Source organism: Trachemys scripta, chromosome 6 (assembly GCF_013100865.1).
Source record: "Trachemys scripta elegans isolate TJP31775 chromosome 6, CAS_Tse_1.0, whole genome shotgun sequence".
Classification (NCBI taxonomy): domain Eukaryota; kingdom Metazoa; phylum Chordata; order Testudines; family Emydidae; genus Trachemys; species Trachemys scripta.
Window position 1 is genome coordinate 102,009,419 of NC_048303.1, and position 16,299 is coordinate 102,025,717.

The 16,299-nt window shown below is 41.9% G+C and overlaps 1 protein-coding gene across 5 annotated transcripts in view; it reads right to left on the minus strand.

The window, feature by feature from the left end:
* The window catches only part of CCDC171 (coiled-coil domain containing 171), a 260,589-nt gene that overhangs the window by 210,938 nt on the left and 33,352 nt on the right, over positions 1-16,299 (minus strand). For all 5 annotated transcript variants that reach the window (XM_034774120.1, XM_034774118.1, XM_034774119.1 and 2 more), the window contains one exon: positions 12,334-12,480. In XM_034774120.1, the coding sequence (XP_034630011.1) occupies positions 12,334-12,480 (147 nt within the window). The remainder of the gene's footprint in view (positions 1-12,333; positions 12,481-16,299) is intronic.

Genomic DNA, 16,299 nt, shown 5'->3' on the forward strand with positions numbered 1-16,299 from the left:
TTGAAGTTCTCAAACTGTGGATTTGTGTCTCCAGAGATAACATGCTTATTAACAGCAAAAATGTTTTTAAATAAATAAATCATATATAGAGGTGAGAAATAACAGACCTTAACTCTACTGTCCCTCTGCAAATTTGTGTACACAGAGTCAATCCCTTACCTCTCTCTAAAAGTGCAAAGTTTCAAGAAGTTAAATGAATAGAAGATTGTTGTGGGTGGAATAGATCAGGACAAGGAGAAGAAGTCTGGAGATAAATATGAGAAGGGAGGGACGGGCAGTCGAAAAGCATATTCCAGAAGTCTTGAGCAGCATATTTCAGAAGTCTTGAGGTCTTTCTGAGTGTAACCGTCATTGATTTGAGATTTACCATACCATTCTCTCACTAGACGGGAAAATCTATAATGGCAGCAGGTGGTAAAAGAGACCCAATTTGGGACTATTTTAATTAAGTTCCTCTACCTGTGGGTAAGACAGGCAAGCATGCAAAATGCAAACAGTGCAACAAAGAAATGCAAGGCCTGGTTGCCCGAATGAAACAACATAATGAGAAGTGTTCCTTCTCAGGAGGAAGCTGCGTTGAAGATGATGAAAGGAACATGTCTGAACATGCAGGATCTTCAGGTTGGTAAACTTTTTTATTTCATACTTCTTTCTTAAGTACTGCCTGTCTTCCTTCTGGACTATTCTTGAATTCTCATGTTTGAGCAAAAAATATACTCTATGGGACTATCATTTTAGATGGTTATGATAAAAAAATTAATAGCTGAAATAGGTAGATCTTCCTTTTACAATTTCACCTTTAAAGGGGGGAGGGATAGCTCAGTGGTTTGAGCATTAGCCTGCCAAACCCAGGGTTGAGAGTTCAATTCTTGAGGGGGCCACTTAAGGATCTGGGGCAAGACAGTACTTAATCCTGCTAGTGAAGGCAGGGGGCTGGACTCAATGACCTTTCAGGGTCCCTTCCAGTTCTATGAGGTAGGTAGTACTGAGTGTCAGTGAATGCAATCAGTAATACTAAATAAGCAGTATGGTAATAACTACATTGACTTATTTTGTTTAGGAGAATCCATCCTCAACATACAGGATTCTGAAGACTATCCACCTTCAAGATCACCATCATTTTCTATAGTTTCAGAATTATCTGCCAATGATAGTGTTTCAGTCACATCATGTATGTCACATAGCCACCTGTACCAAAAAGAAAAAATAATCTCCATCATCCAGAAACCACCACAGATAAATTTGTGATAAGAACCAGCAGATTACAAAAAGAGGTAATTGATGAAAAAATTACCCGGTTTGGTTATACAACAAACTCTCCTTTCTGTATGATTGAGAATCCTCCCTTCATTAATATGGTTCAGTCATTAAGACCAGGATACAGTCCACCCAACAGAGCAACTGTTGCAGGCAAATTGCTGGATAAAGTGTAAGAAAGAGAAATTGAGCAGTGTGCAAAAGGTCTAGAGGGTGAAATTGTTAACCTGAGTCTTGAGGGGTGGAGCAATGTCCACAATGATCCTGTTATATGTGCTTGTGTGACAACAGAAGAAGGGAATGTCTTCCTTACAGAAACAATTGATACATCAGGAAATGCACACACAGCAGAATACTTACAAGAAGTAGCAGTAAAAGCTATAAAAAAACTGTGAAAAAAATTCCAAATGTCTAGTATGTAGCTTGGTCACAGACAACGCTGCAAATGTATCCAAGATGAGAAGAAATTATTTAGAAGACTAATTATTTAGTCTTCCTGACTAGTGATCATGATTTAAATCAATTTGATATAAATCAAATCCACCCTACAAAAAAACAACCCTTCTACCAGTGGATTGGTAAACTTTTTGTTTAAACAAGTTCATTGAGGCTTCAGAATGCAGCAACAGTTGCTGAGAGTTGTACTTTGATTCACAATGAATCACTAGTGAAGGACAACATGGGAACTTCAGTAACTTAGCTCACCTGATGATCTAGGGCTTCTAGAAAGACAAGATAAGGGTTGCAAGGCACCCCTCAGAAAGTTTCCTTCAGGACCACCCACAAGGTATCAAGCCTGCCAAGCCAATGCATGGTAATCTATTTGATAGGATACGTAGAAGTCCATGTAATTAGGTCAGATTTAAAAAAAAAAAAAAAAAAAAAAAAAAAAAAATCATGAAAGCTGGATGGATATTTCCATTTACAGCCCATACTTCTTGAGGAGTCTCAGCATCTAATGGCCAAGTCATGGGACACCTTATAAGAGACCCATAGTTAGTTCAAAGAACAGGAGTACTTGTGGCACCTTAGAGACTAACAAATTTATTTGAGCATAAACTTTCGTGGGCTACAGCCCACTTCTTCAGATGCTCAGAAGGGAACATATTTTGAGGAGATATATATACATATACAGAGAGCGTGAAAAGGTGGTAGTTGTCTTACCAACTCTGAGAGGCCAATTAAGTAAGAGGAAAAAAAAACTTTTGAAGTGATAATCAAGATAGCCTAGTACAGCCAGTTTGATAAGAAGTGTCAGAGTACTTACATGGGGAGATAGATTCAATGTTTGTAATGGCTCAGCCATTCCCAGTCTCTATTTAAGCCTAAATTGATTGTATCTAATTTGCATATCAATTCAAGCTCAGCAGTTTCTCGTTGGAGTCTGTTTTTGAAGCTTTTTTGTTGCAAAATTGCCACCTGCAGGTCTGTCATTGAATGACCAGACAGGTTAAAGTGTTCTCCTACTGGTTTTTGAATGTTATGATTCCTGATGTCAGATTTGTGTCCGTTAATTCTTTTGCGTAGAGACTGTCCAGTTTGGCCAATGTACATGGCAGAGGGGCATTGCTGGCACATGATGGCATATATCACATTGGTAGATGTGCAGGTGAACGAGCCCCTGATGGCATGGCTGATGTGATTAGGTCTTATGATGATGTCACTTGAATAGATATGTGGGCAGAGTTGGCATCGGGCTTTGTTGCAAAGATAGGTTCCTGGGTCAGTGTTTTTGTTCAGTGATGTGTGGTTGCTGGTGAGTATTTGCTTCAGGTCGGGGGGTTGCAACAAAAAAGCTTCAAAAACAGACTCCAAGGAGAAACTTCTGAGCTTGAATTGATATGCAAATTAGATACAATCAATTTAGGCTTAAATAGAGACTGGGAATGGCTGAGCCATTACAAACATTGAATCTATCTCCCCATGTAAGTACTCTCTCACTTCTTATCAAACTGGCTGTACTAGGCTATCTTGATTATCACTTCAAAAGTTTTTTTCCTCTTACTTAATTGGCCTCTCAGAGTTGGTAAGACAACTCCCACCTTTTCACGCTCTCTGTATATATTTCCTCAATATATGTTCCATTCTATGCATCCGAAGAAGTGGGCTGTAGCCTACGAAAGCTTATGCTCAAATAAATTTGTTAGTCTCTAAAGTGCCACAAGTACTCCTGTTCTTTTTGTGGATACAGACTAATACGGCTGCTACTCTGAAACCTGTCATAGTTAGTTCAGCTAATTATGATTTGGCAGCCTCCAACACATGAAATATTGGGGATTCACCATTGTTTTGTGTAAAAAACAAATATCCTGAAATTTATGAACTGACAATTCTGTTTCTCATACAAGAAGAGTAAATACACATTTCCCACAACGACTGTTTGTCAAACAGCATTCCCACCCAGTTTTTTAGCACCTGTACACAGCACAAGACTTTATTCACAGACTGCTGTTTATTTCCCAAGAAATCTCCTTTCCAGACCAAACACTGCTAAGTCGAAACGGAAATAAAAGGCACAATTCCAGAAAAACTTTTTGGACCAAATAGATCCCTGGTATAATTAATTTGCCTAATGCGTGTGCGATGCTATGTATAAGAATGACCATTTGGTATTATTATTGCTACCACAATTACAACAAATCTTGTACAAAGTACCATATGTCATGTAAGGTATCAATGGAAAAGTTATGATTTGCTAAGTATGTTTATCTGGTTTATATGCATGTATCATCTTTGTACTGAAGTTAGGAATATTGGCTATGTACTTGTACCTTATGCATATGATGTATTCCTGGGCAACACCCCCGAGACAGGATTTACATCAAGGCTAGACAGCTATGTGTTGATGACCCATCAAAGACACTCAGCTTGCATAATGGCCCATTGAAGAAACTCATCCTATCCAGACAGCCCTTCCTGCGGATGCCTCAGAACACCCAGAGACCAATGGCCGCCCTTATGAGTCAGCAAAGCATGTAAGGTCATGTGATGAGGATATGTAGGGTGACCAGATCACCAAAGACAAGGATGGGAGGAGGGGGGGGTGGGCGGGGGGGGGGGCGGGGGGGGAAGCGGGGCCAAAAAAAAAAAAAAAAACCCTTCCTCCGCAAGCGCTGGAGGGAGGCCCGGGAGACTCAGGGGAAGCGCGGGGCCGGGGTAGTGAGAGTCCGGCCTGGTCCCTTGCAGGCAGGACTCAGTTGGGTGGTAGGGCGAGGAGGGGGGCGGCCCGCGGGGCCAGGCGGCGGCTGTTCTCACCCCCGGGCAGCGGGACTCGGGAGCAGCCGCTGCTGCAGCTCCCACTGCCGCGGGGGAGGAAGCAGCCATGGCACTCCGCGGCTGCAGCTCTGGCGCCCCCGAACCTCCCGAGCCGGGGCCTGCTGCGGGGACCCAGCAGCGCGCACGCTGGGTCCAGCCCCTGGCCCGTTGCGTCTGGGCTGCTGCCCAGCTGGTGCTATCGCGCGGCGGCCCCGGAGTGGGGGCAGCAGGCCCCAGCCCCCCCGTCCCGCAGGGGAACGAACGGGGCTGGGCTGCCGATGCCTCCGCCCCGGGGCCGCCGGGGGATAGCACCAGCTGGGCAGCAGCCCAGACGCGACTGGCCAGGGGCTGGGCCCAGCGTGCGCGCTACTGGGTCCCCGCAGCAGGCCCCGGCTCGGGGGGTTCGGAGGCGCCGCAGCCCCGGAGTGCCATGGCCGCTTCCTCCCCCCGCGGCAGTGGGAGCTGCAGCCGCCGAGCGCCATGGCCGCTTCCTCCCCCCGCGGCAGTGGGAGCTGCAGCAGCGGCTGCTCCCGAGTCCCGCTGCCCTGGGGGACAACAACAGCCGCCGCCTGGCCCCGCGGGCCGTCCCCCTCCTCGCCCTACCACCCAACTGAGTCCTGCCTGTTCGGGGCCAGGCCGGACTCTTACTCACCCCGGCCCCACGCTTCCCCTGCGTCTCCCGGGCCTCCCTCCAGCGCTTGCGGAGGGAGGGGGAATGGTGAGCCCGGGGAAGAGGCGGGGATTCGGGGAGGGAGCCAATCGGGGGAGGAGGGGGCGGAGTCGGGGCAGGGGGGGGGTGCGAGCACTTCCGGGCTCTAGGCTCCGGGGCATTTCCTTGTTTGTCCGGTTGTCCCGACCGCATGTCGGTCGGGACGCGGGACAAACAAGGAAATATCGGGACGGTCCCGATAAAATCGGGACGTCTGGTCACCCTAAGGATATGTGACCTGAGACTCCATTTTCTCCCAGTAATTTTCCATACTCATGTGACCCTGGACTCCATCTTGGGACAATATCTGTCAATGCACATGGGCTGTGGGCTTTGTTTGGGACAGTAAATTTCCATGCACATGGCAGAGGATATAAAAGGGCACCTGAAACATCTCCATTTTGTCTTCATTTTCTGCTTCATTGCTCTGGATTGGATTTCTAACAAGGAATCTTTAAACGAGGAATGATGACCCCCAATCTGTTTGGGTGATTCCACAGAGACTTTTCCAAACCAGCAGTTTATTCCATCACTCCTATAAACCTGATATAAGGACTTTGCAAATCACTTTTATGTATATTGTTCCTTAACCCTTTATAAAACTCTTTTCTTCTATTAATAAATCTTTAGTTAGCTGATGGAGGATTGGCTGACAGTGTGCTATTTGAGTAAGATCTGAAATATATATTGACCTGGGGAAATGTGTCTGATCCCTTGGGATTAGAAAGAATCTCACATATGGTGAAACAGATTTTCAATAACCTATCACTATATTAGATTGGGTTGCCTGGATGGGAACCAAGGGCTGGAATGCCTAAAAGGGACTGTTTTTGGCTTCTGGTTCAGTGTGGTACTGCAGAAGCTAGATTGTTACTGGATTGGTGAATCTAATTATACAATAAATCATCAGTTTGGGGGACTGTCTTCCCTATTTCTTGCAGTCTTCCCTAAATGTAGCATTTTCAGCGTGGCCTATCCCAGGCATGCGATCACAGTGTGTCTCAAGATACCCAGAAATTTTAGAATAGAAATGAGGATCAGCCAAGTTTTCTATTTCAATTTTTGGTGGCCACTTCATGCACTTGACTTCAGTAGGGCTCCAGGTAGATGCAAAGATCCACCACACAGAACTCATTTCAAGATAGGGTCCTAAAAATGACTGGAAAATTGCTAATATACTTCCTATTTTTAAGAAAGAGAAAAAAAAAAAAAGGATCCAGGCCTGTTAGTCTGACTTCAATTGTATGCAAGGTCTGGGAACAAATTTTGAAAGAGAAAGTAGTTAAGGACATAGAGATGAATAGTAATTGGGATAAAATACCACATGGTTTTAAAAGGTAGATTGTGCCAGACCAACCTGATTTCCTTTGAGAAGATAACTGATTTTTTAGACAAAGGAAATGCAGTAGATCTAATCAACTTGGATTTCATTAAGGCATTTGCTACAATTCCACATGGGAAATTAGTTAAATTGGAGAAGATGGGGATTAATATGAGAACTGAAAGGTGGAGGACGAACTGGTTAAAGTGACAACTACCACAGGTCATATTGAAAGGTGAATTGTCAGGCAGGTTACTAGTGCAGTTCTTCAGGCATCAGTCCTTGGACCAATCTTATTTAACGTTTTTATTACTGACCTTGGCACACAAAATGATAGTGCACTAATAAAATTTGCAGATGACACAAAGTTGGAAGGTATTGTTAATACAGAGGAGGACCGGAATATCATACAAGAAGATCTGGATGACCTTGTAAACTGGAGTAATAGACATGGGATGAAATTTAATAGTGCAAAGTCATATATTTACGGACCACCAACAAGAATTTTTGCTGTAAGCTGGGGATTTATCAGTGGGAAGCGATAGAGGAGGAGAAAGACTTGGGCGTATTGGTTGATCGCAGGATGACTATGAGCTGCCAATGTGATACGGCCGTGAAAAAGGCTAATGCATCAGAAGGAGTATTTCCAGTAGAGAAAGGGAAGTGTTAGTACCATTACACAAGGCACTGGTGAGACCTCTGAATACTGTGTGCAGTTCTGGTGTCCCATGTTTCAGAAAGATGGATTTAAACTGGAATCAGTACGGAGAAGGGCTACTAGGATGATCCAAGGAATGGAAAACCTACCTCATGACAGGAGACTCAAAGAGCTTGGTTTGTTTAGCCTAACCAAAAGAAGACTGAGGAGAGATATGATTACTCTATAAATTCATCAGAGAGACAAATACCAAAGAGGGAGAGGAGTTATTTAAGTTAAGAGGCAATGTGAACACAAGAACAAACGGATATAAACTGGCCATCAACAAGTTTAGGCTCGAAATTAGGCAAAAGCTTCTAACCATCAGAGGAGTGAAGTTCTGGAACAGTGGGGACAAAATACCTAACTAGCTTCAAGACTGAACCTGATAAGTTTATGGAGGGGATGGTATAATGGGACTGCCTACAATGGCATGTGGCCCATTGGTGATTACCAGTAGCAAAAATCCCCAACGGCCAGAGACGGGACACTAGATAAGGAGGGCTCTGAGTTACTACAGAGAATTTTCCTACGTATCTGCCTGGTGGGTCTTGCCCAAATGCTCAGGGTCTAACTGATCGCCATGTCTGGGGTCAGGAAGGAATTTTCCTCTGGGTCAGATTGGCAGAGACCCTGTGGGGAGGCGAGATTCACCTTCCTCTGCAGCATGGTTGGGGCCTGGGTCACTTGCAGGTTTAAACTAATGTAAATTGTGAACTCTCTGTAACTTGAAGTCTTTAAGTCATGATTTGAGGACTTCCATAACTCAGCCAGAGGTTAGGGGTCTATTACAGGAGTGGGTGAGTGAGATTCTCTGGCCTGCAATGTGCAGGAAGTCAGACTAGATGATTACAATGGCCCCTTCTGACCTTAAAGTCTATGAGACTATAACAAATTGATAAAACACAGTAAATTCTATGTAATCTATCAATCAATCATTTTCAATGAAAAATGAATCATTAAAGCACAAATGTATGTCACAAACAGGAAAAAAAAGTTTTTTTTAAAACAAACTACAAAAATAATTGCAAAGTTGTCTGTTAGATTATGCTTGCTATTTTCTAACGAAAGACTGTCTGCCACATATCCAGCAGAGGGCACTAAAGGAACACTCATATGCAATCATAAAAAAAAAAAGTTCCTCACTGCATTCCAAAAATAATAAAATAGAAATAGGTTTAAAGTCTCTCATTTACATTTTAACCCACTATATAAAAGCAGTTTTAAAAGCTACTGCCATAATTAGGCCTTTTCCCCTCAAATATACAACTTGTCAAATGTTCATTAAAGTGAGATACTTTTCTTTATTTCTATCATTTTCTTCAACAACATTGCAAATTACAAAGAGAGCTGTAAGTAAATAATTGCTCTCGCTTTTATGAACAACCTATTCCCGCTTGTTTAATTCATTCAGAGATACCATAATTCACTTACTGGGGGAAAAAAAAAAAATCACAGTAACTTCTATGGAATGAATAATCACTGAATACAGATGAAGAAGCAACAGACTAGTTAAAGTAATATGTGGAAACCAAGAATGATTTCCCCTTTTTCTGGCTCTATTGCTTCCACTTAGGTTTCAATCCAGATATGAGCTATGCACCAGCAGATCTCTGCTTGCAGCACTGAAGTCAATGGGGGCTCCACAAGGGTACAGCTATATGCTCATGTGGATAGAGCAGACGTAAGATCCACAGTTTATGTACCAATGTAACTATTTTGGTTAGATGAGTGATTTTTTTTTTTTAAACCAGAATACTTTAACTAGTACAGCCCCCAGTGTGGATGCAGTTTACCAGTATAAAGGTGCCTATACTGGTATAGCTTATTCCCATACATTTAGGGTTTTCAAACTGACATAGTTAAAGCAGTACAGAAAGTGTGTGTAGACAAGCTCTTAGGGCTAGATCCAAAATGGGAACTTCAACTCAACATTCCGACACCTAACACCCAGATACCCTGTAACCTAGTGGTATCCACAGCCCTGCGTTAGGCACCCAGGCTCTCTATACAATGCATGGGGAAAGTTAGGATCCTAAGAATGAGATTCACAGAAGCCAGCAAGCTGGGCATCTCCCCCGCTCAAGTTAACAGGCGAGATAGGCAGACTAACACCTAGTTTGAGGATCCCTCTAGAGCTTAGGTGATAGCTGGGCATCTAGGCATCAGAACTTAGATGGTAGTGTGCAAGCCAAGAGGCAGGAATTTAGGTGCCTACAGGGTTAGATGGGGGTTTTGAGGCAGGAGCGGCGGAAGCATCCTACAAGTGTGTGTGGGGGCCACTGGTGCCCAAACTGAGGTCCCATCCACCTGCACCGTCCCTTTCCTGAGGCCCCACCCTCGCACCATCCCCTCCTCTGAACACCCGGCCCCGCACTTGCTCTTCTCCACCCAACCCCTCGTTCGCCCTTATGGCCAGTAAAAAGTGGGAGGGCATTTCCAGTGCAGTGAGGGATGCTGATGCTGCTTTGATAGTGGCCTTGGTCCACCCTTAGATTAGAATTAGGGCTGTCAACTAATTGCAGTTAACTCAAGTGATTAATTCAAAACAAATTAACTCGATTAAAAAAATCAATCGCAATTTTAATTGCGCTGTTAAACAATAATAAAATACTAATTTAATTTTATTATAAATATTTGTGGATGTTTTTCTACATTTTCAATTATATTGATTTCAATTAGAATATAGAATACAAAGTGTACAATGCGCCATTATTTTCTATTACAAATATTTGCACTCTAAAAAGGAAATAGTATTTTTCAATTCACCTCATACAAGTACTATAGTGCAGTTTACAAATGTAGATTTTTTATTACATAACTGCACTCAAAAACAAAACAATGTAAAACTTTAGAGCCTACAAGTCCATTCAGTCCTACTTCTTGTTCAGCCAGTCGCTAAGACGAAAAAGATTGTTTACTTTTACGGGAGACTGCTGCCAGCTTCTTATTTACATCACCTGAAAGTGAAAACAGGCCTTTGCATGGCACTTTTATAGTCGGCATTGCAAGGTACTTACGTGCCAGATATGCTAAACATTCGTATATCCTTTCATGCTTCAGCCACTATTCCGGAAGACATGCTTCCATGCTGATGATGCTTGTTAAATAAATAATGCATTAATTAAATCTGTAACTGAACTCCATGGAGGGGAATTGAATATCTCCTGCTCCGTGGTTTTATCTGCATTCTGCCATATTTATTATGTTATGGCAGTCTTGGATGATGACCCAACATATGTTGTTCGATTTAAGGACACTTTCATTGCAGATCTGACAAAATGCAAAGAAAGTACTAGTATGAGATTTCTAAAGATAACTTCAGCACTTGACCCAAGGTTAAAGAATCTGAAGTGCCCTTCAAAATCTGAGATGGATGTGGTGTGGAACATTCTGTCAGAAGAAATAGGACTGAGTGGACTTGTAGGCTTTAAAGTTTTACATTGTTTGATTTTTGAGTGCCGTTATGTAATAAAAAACTACATTTGTAAATTGCATTTTCACGATACAGAGATTGCACTACAGTAACTTGTATGAGGTGAATTGAAAAATACTATTTCCTTTTTACAGTGCAAATATTTGTAATAGAAAATAATATAAAGGAGAATTGTACACTTTGTATTCTGGTGTTATAATTGAAATCAATATAATTGAAAATGTAGAAAACATCCAAATATATTTAAATAAATGGTATTCTATTATTAACAGTGCAATTAATAACTTGTTTTAATCTCATGATTAATTGCTATTAATTTTTTAATTGTTTGACAGCCCTAATTAGAACAACTGAATATGAACATTTTTGGTATGCTGCCAAAAGTTTGCTGACAACACTGGTGACAGAAGGGAGATAGCAATTTTCAAAAGCTTTTATCACAGCCAAACTGGAATGGAATTTCATGAGACAAAGAAAAGGCACTTCTCCTTTATGAATTTCAAATACTTGCTGCAAACAATGATGCTGTTACAGTGTCTCTAGAAGAGGTCACAAGAAACTTTTATAACAGAAACAACCAAAATATTAGTATCACTACCCAGCTCTTGCTATACTTTTATTATATTACATATAATAGCCTATGTTGATCTAAGTTGTAATGTAAATTTACCTCTGATTTCTTTCTTCATGGGTCTCTGGTTCACTTCTGGCTATAAAGCAGGATCCCTTTCATTTTGCTAATCGTGGATAAGACAACGCCACTCCATATAAGAGGGCAGGAAGTCGGGCAGGCATGATAAAGCGAGTGTTCTAACCTGAATGCTGGAACACTGATATCTGATAAGGCTGGAGTAGGAGTGCTATTTTTGTTAGTTTGTACATAGGAAGAGACTGATGGGCTTGTAGACCTTTTAGTTAATTGCTTGGTGAAGGAGATACAGGATTGAGGCACTTGCTAGCTTGAATGGGGGAAGAGGAAGAGAAACACTACTGCCTTTGTCCAAGTCAGAGTCCTACAGAACCACTGATGCTGCTCCTCTACCATCCAAGCCAGCAAAAGCCCTGAAGCCTTCACCTCCATGGAACCATCTGACACAGTTGGCACTTTGCTTCCCCTTACTGAGTTCCCTAACCAGTGATCTGTCACACTCCCTAGAAACTCTTACCACCCCTCCCATTCAACACATTGTAGAAATTGTTCAACAGCCCACAATTTCTGTGATTGTAATGGTGATAAGGTTCAGCAAGATATTGTGCGAGTTAGAGCCATCAGTGGGTGAATAATATTTGCATGCTTTTCTTAAAATAACTAAATACCAAAATAGATGATTATTTATTATTCGGTGCTCTGAGCTTATTCCTTACACTACCCCTTCGAGCCCTTTACCATCCAGTGTTCCAGTCCCACAGCAGACAAGACTCTACACAACAAGTTAGTTGTGTTGGTTTACTCGGCTTTTCAATAAGTTACAAAACTGGTAGGTCATGTTTCATCTTAAATGAAAGTCAAGCATGAACAATTCACAAGTTATTCAAAATGATATAACATTAACTCGAGAAATTGCCCCTGTATAGAATTCCAGGATTAATGTAATCTCATTAAATGGAGAACACACACACACACAACCACTGAATCTGAACAGATGAAAAGTACTTACTTCAAGATCTTTTTTAAGTCTCTCCTCTCGTTCAGTACTGTATTCAAGTTCACTGGCCTGTCGCCGGAGAATGTCAGTGCAGTCATTATGTTCCAGTTCCAGATCTTGTATTTTCTTATGCATATTTTGCAGTGCATTGTTCCGCTCCTGAAAACAATGTGCATTTTACTACAATACTTTATTTCAATAAGCACAGTCAACAAAGAGAAGTACCATAGGAGGTAAAGACTGATGGATACGTTCGCTTCCAGGTTCTGCCAGCGGGAGTCTCTGTATAGGCCCCCAATGGCAAGAAGTCCACCTGAAGCAGAGAATAAAGATACCAGTGATGCAAGCTGCCACAACACCCCAATCAACCTGGGGATCTGGAAATGGTCACCACTATCCAAAAAGTGGTGCTAGTTAGAGAAAGGCATGGACAGGGCACCTGAAATATGGGCTAATTCAGCATGCCACCAAAGTAGAATCCAATGGAGCGGCTCCTATAGAATACCAGCTATAAGTTAAAGTGTGGTTTGATTCTGAAAAGTTACTGTAAAAGGTTCCACGTTTGTCTTTCACTGGCTGAAGCTCAAATTTGCTCAGTTTACAAGTAAAAGGCGGGACAGACTGACAATATCCTGGACAAACCACATGGAAGTAAGATAAATTTTACTGAATCAAGTTGAATAACTTTGGTTTGCGTTGCATTAAAAAAAAAGGCAATGTATTATTGTAGATTGTTTGTAACTTTTCTAGGGATGTGACTAATGTAAATGTTAGGAATTTCAAATAACTTTCACAATATATGTGAAGTGGGTTTCCTAGGAGGTAGTCGGGAGAAGCTAAACCCTGGGGAGAGTCCCATTGTCTACTATTACCTACTACTGGAAATTCCAGATCAAAGACCCCAGGACTGTATAAACGATGGATTAAACTTTGTGCTTGTTCTGAGCTGAAGCTCTGATGAATTTAGAACCACAAGAAAACCCTTTGGGGTGGGGGTTCTGAAGGATTGCTCCTGCCAGAGCCCATGTTAGGGTTGGGGTGATCTCTGGTATGCTTATTAGCATGCACATAGATTCTCTTACTGTTTTTAGTAGGTTTTCTCTGTAGTGCTTTTTACCTTCTGAATAAAATAGGCTTGCACAGGAGATGCTGTGTGGTACCTTACTTATTAGTCTCTGAAGAGAAAGTAAGCAGGCCTGCTTAGGCAGGGTCTCTTGATGAGATATTACAGTATAGTCAGGAGCCTGTGCAGCCTGGAAGTACCCTGGTCTAAATGGAATGAGACACATCTCCACTCAAGGGGATGATGGCCAGGAGAACCAGAAGCCTAGTGTGGGTGCCCTTGCTGGATCACAGAGAGGGAATATAAATGCAGTTGCCCTGAACTCTGACAAAAAGATTTTTTTTTTTTTCCTAACTTCAGGCCCTGAAAACTCACTCTGAGATCTGAAAGTCAGACTGGGCTCTTTCCTTCTCACATAGCACCAATGGCAAAAGGTTCTGAGGGCAAAATTATTTCCTCATTTATTCCTGTGCACCTCTTCACAGGTTAGTATAAGTAGAACTGATTGAAATCTAGTAAATAATTTGGTTTATGATAAATAAAAAGGAACAGACAGCTTAGTCTCCTGCAGTTGTCTTGCCTCTGTAGGGCTAACAGAGTGAGGAGCAGCAAAAGTTTATTTTGTCACTAAAGTCAAGGAATACAGGTGTGTGGGGTAAGAAGGTACCCCCTTTTTTCTTTTTTCTTAAAACACAAAGTGACTCCTCAAAGTAGACTCACACTTAAAACTCTCCTTCTACGGTATGTCAGGGAGTGTGCAGTGTAAATACTACTTTGCCTTCTACAATTTTCTCCTGCCCCACAACATGGATGGGGAGCACAATTCAAGACCCAAGTTTGTACTAAAAAACCTAAAACCAAAACCATTGTGCGATTTTAGATTCTCTGGAGAACAGTTTCAGATCTGCACGTTATTATAAAGGTAAATGACTATTGCATATTACAATCAATTTAGAAAACTGATTATTGCACATTAGATTTGAAAGTGTGCACAGCACACTGCTTTGTTACTTCAGCTAAAGTAACCTCCGTGTGTGATTATTGCTGTAATTCAACTGTCCTATATAAGGCTTTTTCCTTCATTAATTTCTAAAGGTGTTTTGTAACAAATGCATATAGCTCCTCTGTGAGAAGAGGACTGATTAGCTAGTTTGCCTGACAACGATTCAGCTGCAAGTTCAGGATATTTAAAACTGTGCTTAGTATCTGTTAATCGGTGTTGTTTTCACTACATCCCTGTTTCTCAATGGATATGTCATAAGCTCAAGATGGGTCAAGAAGGGGTCACGGTCAGAATCAATCTTTAGAAAAGATAAAATTGGCTTTCTGCCTATTAGAGCTGAGCTGCTGCACTAACTCCCCAAGCCTTTACTCCCACCCCTCCCATCAGCTTCTCCACTGATGCAGGGAGTTTGACCTCCACTTCAGCATACAGAACTTCTCTTCAGCCGACAGGGCTCACTCAACACCTAGAGAGGTGCCTCCTTTTGGCTTCTCTCTCCTCCCTCTGCCCAGTATCCAGAGTTGCGGCTCCTTTTTAGGCCTCAGGGCCATCTTTTCCTTACGCTCAGGTAGCTCCCTAGATAGGAGTGTAAGAAACTTGGCTGGCTGGGTGGAAAGAAATGCTGCAAAGTGGGAGCGGGGGGGAAAAGGGAGCCAGAAAAGTTGAAATGAGCATGTTTTATGGGGGCAGGAGGGAAAAAAAAAATCACAAAGTATGTATCACAATACAGCATGAGACAAATGTACAAAATAATAATAGCAAAGAGTCCTGTGGCACCTTATAGACTAACAGACGTATAGGAGCATGAGCTTTCGTGGGTGAATACTCACTTCTTCGGATGCATGTCATGAAGAAGTGGGTATTCACCCACGAAAGCTCATGCTCCAATACGTCTGTTAGTCTATAAGGTGCCACAGGACTCTTTGCTGCTTTTAAAGATCCAGACTAATACGCTACCCCTTTGATACTTAAAATAATAATAATAATAAGTTGAATACTTGTGATACTGTACCACAAAAAACAAGACAAACCAATAAGAATAGGGAAGTAGTATTATTGGTCTTTTCTGCTCCCTCACTCTCCCAGAAAAAAAGCAAAATTTAAGATGGATACTGTGGATATAGAGTCATGAGCTAGTAAAAGCTGAGAATAACTGTACTAAAATAGCTGCATAATTTGCCATATTCATTCTCTATACCTATCCTTCTGTCTCAAAACAGACTTCAAGTATTTCAAGCAGTAAACAGGCAATCAAGTTAACTTCATCAAGGTTTAACAAACAGTTTGTCCTTTTACAAAAAGAGGCTAAATTACAGAAATTTATTCTCTTGCTCAATTTCTTTATTTCCAACTGTTTCCAAATTGGTCAAGAAACAAGATGACTCTTCCTAAATATTTCTTCAGTGTCCACAAAAATCTGCTATATATCTGATAACCACTTTATTATCATAACGGAGACTGAACAAAGGTTATACCAAACTATGTAAGATTAGGGAGTAAGTTTAAATCAAATGAAAACATACACACATTTCTAAAACTGTATCATGCACACATCTTTGACACACATTCTAAGACAAATCCAATCTCCCAGGTAGAGGGGAATTCTCAAAATGTGTAAAGCTTGCAGAGTCGCCCCTAAGCCAGTCTCCTCTCCCCGCCAGCTTAGGCGGGTATGGTTAGGGGAAGTGAGCAGGGGGTAATGACACAGGTGGAGGGGCTCTTACCTCTTTAGGGCCCCTAGCTAGCTGTTCTATGCTATTGTACATCTGAATTGAGGCAACCTGAGACTCAGGGAGCTGTAACCAGCTTCCTGATGGTACCTTTTAATCTCCTTTCCTCCTGTGCCAAAATAAGCTTGGAGCAAGAGACAGAATTTCACCCATAACCTGGAGGCAGACTTTTTTTTTAAAAA